This window comes from Tauraco erythrolophus, unplaced genomic scaffold (genome assembly GCF_009769465.1).
Source record: "Tauraco erythrolophus isolate bTauEry1 unplaced genomic scaffold, bTauEry1.pri scaffold_45_arrow_ctg1, whole genome shotgun sequence".
Lineage (NCBI taxonomy): Eukaryota > Metazoa > Chordata > Aves > Musophagiformes > Musophagidae > Tauraco > Tauraco erythrolophus.
Genome location: NW_028238615.1, coordinates 753,343 through 755,701, shown reverse-complemented (window position 1 = coordinate 755,701; position 2,359 = coordinate 753,343). Strand labels below are relative to the sequence as shown.

Sequence of the window (2,359 nt, the reverse complement as noted above, 5' to 3'; positions counted from 1 at the left end):
CAGGGGCACCCATGTCCCCCGGGGTGGCTCCAGGGGTGTCCCCGTGCCCCGGGAAGGTGGGCGCGGACGGGAGAGCACAGGAGACGGGCAGCCTGGGCAGGTCTCTTTATTTCAGGAGAAGCAACTCGGGGAGCAGCTGGTTACAGACGAGTTCCACTGCCCTGCGGAGCCCTGGCACCGGCCAGCGCGGGAGCACACTCCTCCAGCAGAGCCCACTGGCAGCGCTGGCTCCGCTGTTGCCCGGGCTGGACTTGCCCGGCGCTGGCCGCGGGGAGCTGGTTATGCTGCGCCGGGCAGGGCTCCCCCCCCAACACCCACCCAGGAGACCCTCGGCACGGCTGCCAGGACCCCACAGCAGGATGGGGCCGTGCCAGCACCATGCCAGCGGGATGCTCGGCGGCTGAGTGCTGGGGCTGGCACAGAGGTGCCAAGGGCCTCGATCCGCAGCCCCACTGGCACGGGATGGGGCTGGAGGGTCCCCACGTGGTGCTCGGGGTGGGGGTGGCGGGTCTTTGTGGGGTGCTTGGGGCAGGAGGGGCATTCAGCCACCCCGGGCATCCCCTTCTCAGGAAGCGTTGCACTGTGCCAGGACCGGAGACACGTCACCCAAAAGCGAACGCTGACAGCTAGGGCTGGGGTGGGGGTCCCGCGGGGCGGGGGGTGCCCCAGCGGCCCCGGGGCGGACGGCCAGTTAGTGCAAACAAGGTCTGTATTATTAAAGCTGGTGGCATAGGGCTGGCAGCCCTGGTCCCGCCGGCCCCGGGGGGGGAAGCGAGGCTCGGGGAGGTGCCAGGGGGGCTCTGGCAGCACCGGCGGGCAGCATCGGGGGGCAGTGGGGCCGGGGCGGGGGCAGGATCGTCTCTCACCGGCCGCCCCATCACAAGAGGACGCAGGGCTTCTTGGGCTTGGCCGGGACGGGGTTGAGCACGGCCCTCACGGCCTCGGTGAAGACATCCTTGATGCCCTCCTGGTTGAGGGCCGAGCACTCCAGGTACTTGACGGCGCGGATCTGCTTGGAGAGGCTGATGCCTTGTTGGGTGGTGATGGGCGCCTGGTTCTGCTCCTTGAGCCGCTTCATGGTCTCGGGGTTGTTTCTCAGATCCTTCTTGGTGCCGACGAGGAGGATGGGCACGCTGGGGCAGTGGTGGCACACCTCCGGGTACCACTTGTGCTTGACGTTCTCGTAGGAGGGCGGGCTGGCGATGGAGAAGCAGATGATGAAGACGTTGGTCTGGGGGTAGGAAAGCGTCCGCAGGCGGTCGTACTCCTCCTGGCCGGCCGTGTCCCACAGGTTTAAGTTAATAGTCCTGCCGTCCACCGTGTTCTGGGCGCTGTAGTTGTCGAAGACGGTGGGGATGTACTCCTTGGGGAAGGCGTTGGTGGTGTAGCAGATGAGCAGGCAGGTCTTGCCCACCGCCCCGTCGCCCACCACCACGCACTTGATGCTCTGCATCCCCGCGGCTCCGCGTCCCCCGTCAGCAGCCTGCGGGAGGGGAGAGGGTCAGGGGAGGGGAACGTGCCAGGGCCGGGGTCACCGTGGTCCCCCCCGCTCTGACACCCCGAGGCTGGAGGGTGCAGAGGGGCAGGGCACATGGGGTCCGCCCTCCGTCCCGCAGCCCAGGTGAGCTCCCCGGCAGCCCCCGCGGTGCGCAGCAGCCCAGAGACCCCTCAACGGGGGACCACAGCCCCTGAGCCGTGGCAAACACACGTGCCACCGCGGCTGGCATGCCCGGGCACCGCGTTGTCCCCAGCACGGGACAGCCAGGCTGCTGCAGCGCCATGCGCCGTGCCGTGCCGTGCCGTGCCTCCAGCCCGGTACGGGATGGAAGGCAGTGGGGCACGCAGCCGGGGCAGACTGGGGCTGTGGGAGCGGGTGGGCTGGTGGCATGGCTGGGCTGGAGGGTGGCTGCTGGCACAGCCCGTCAGGGCTGACGTCCGCTCCGGCAGCCGTGTTTATCCCCGAGCCCGGAGCGCGTTTCCCTCTTCGCCTTCCTCGGGTTCCCTCTGCAATTGCCATTACGGGCCGCATCCTGCTCCCCTTCCTGCCGCGGGCCGGAGCCGGACGCTGCCGAGCCAAGCCCGGCTGAGGCGTGGGGGCACCGCACGGTGCCGGGGCAGGAGGGTGCCCACCATGGGGCTGGCGGCCCCCTTTTCCCACTGGGATCTGTGCATCGGCGCAGCAGCTGCCCGACAGGATTTATCCTGGCACGAGGGCACCCTTGACCGTGGCAGCGGCGCACGTGCCGCAGCCGTGGCAAGGGGGTGGAGGTGCCAGTGCAGAGGGGCTGGGGACACCCTTCCCCAGAGCCCCCCGGGGGGCAGCGGGGCGGGGGAAGGGTTCGGGGGCCGTGTCCCCTGC

The 2,359-nt window shown here is 69.9% G+C and overlaps 1 protein-coding gene across 1 annotated transcript; it reads right to left on the bottom strand.

The window, feature by feature from the left end:
- Positions 1-877: 877 nt before the first annotated feature.
- Positions 878-1,453, bottom strand: RHOG (ras homolog family member G). Its single transcript, XM_086630691.1, has one exon. It carries the CDS (start codon positions 1,451-1,453, stop codon positions 878-880), a length of 576 nt encoding a protein of 191 aa, XP_086486817.1.
- Between the last annotated feature and the right edge of the window lie 906 nt (positions 1,454-2,359).

Bases quoted from the DNA above. Each gene is read 5' to 3' on its own strand.
- RHOG (XM_086630691.1), bottom strand. From the start codon at position 1,453: ATGCAGAGCATCAAGTGCGTGGTGGTGGGCGACGGGGCGGTGGGCAAG.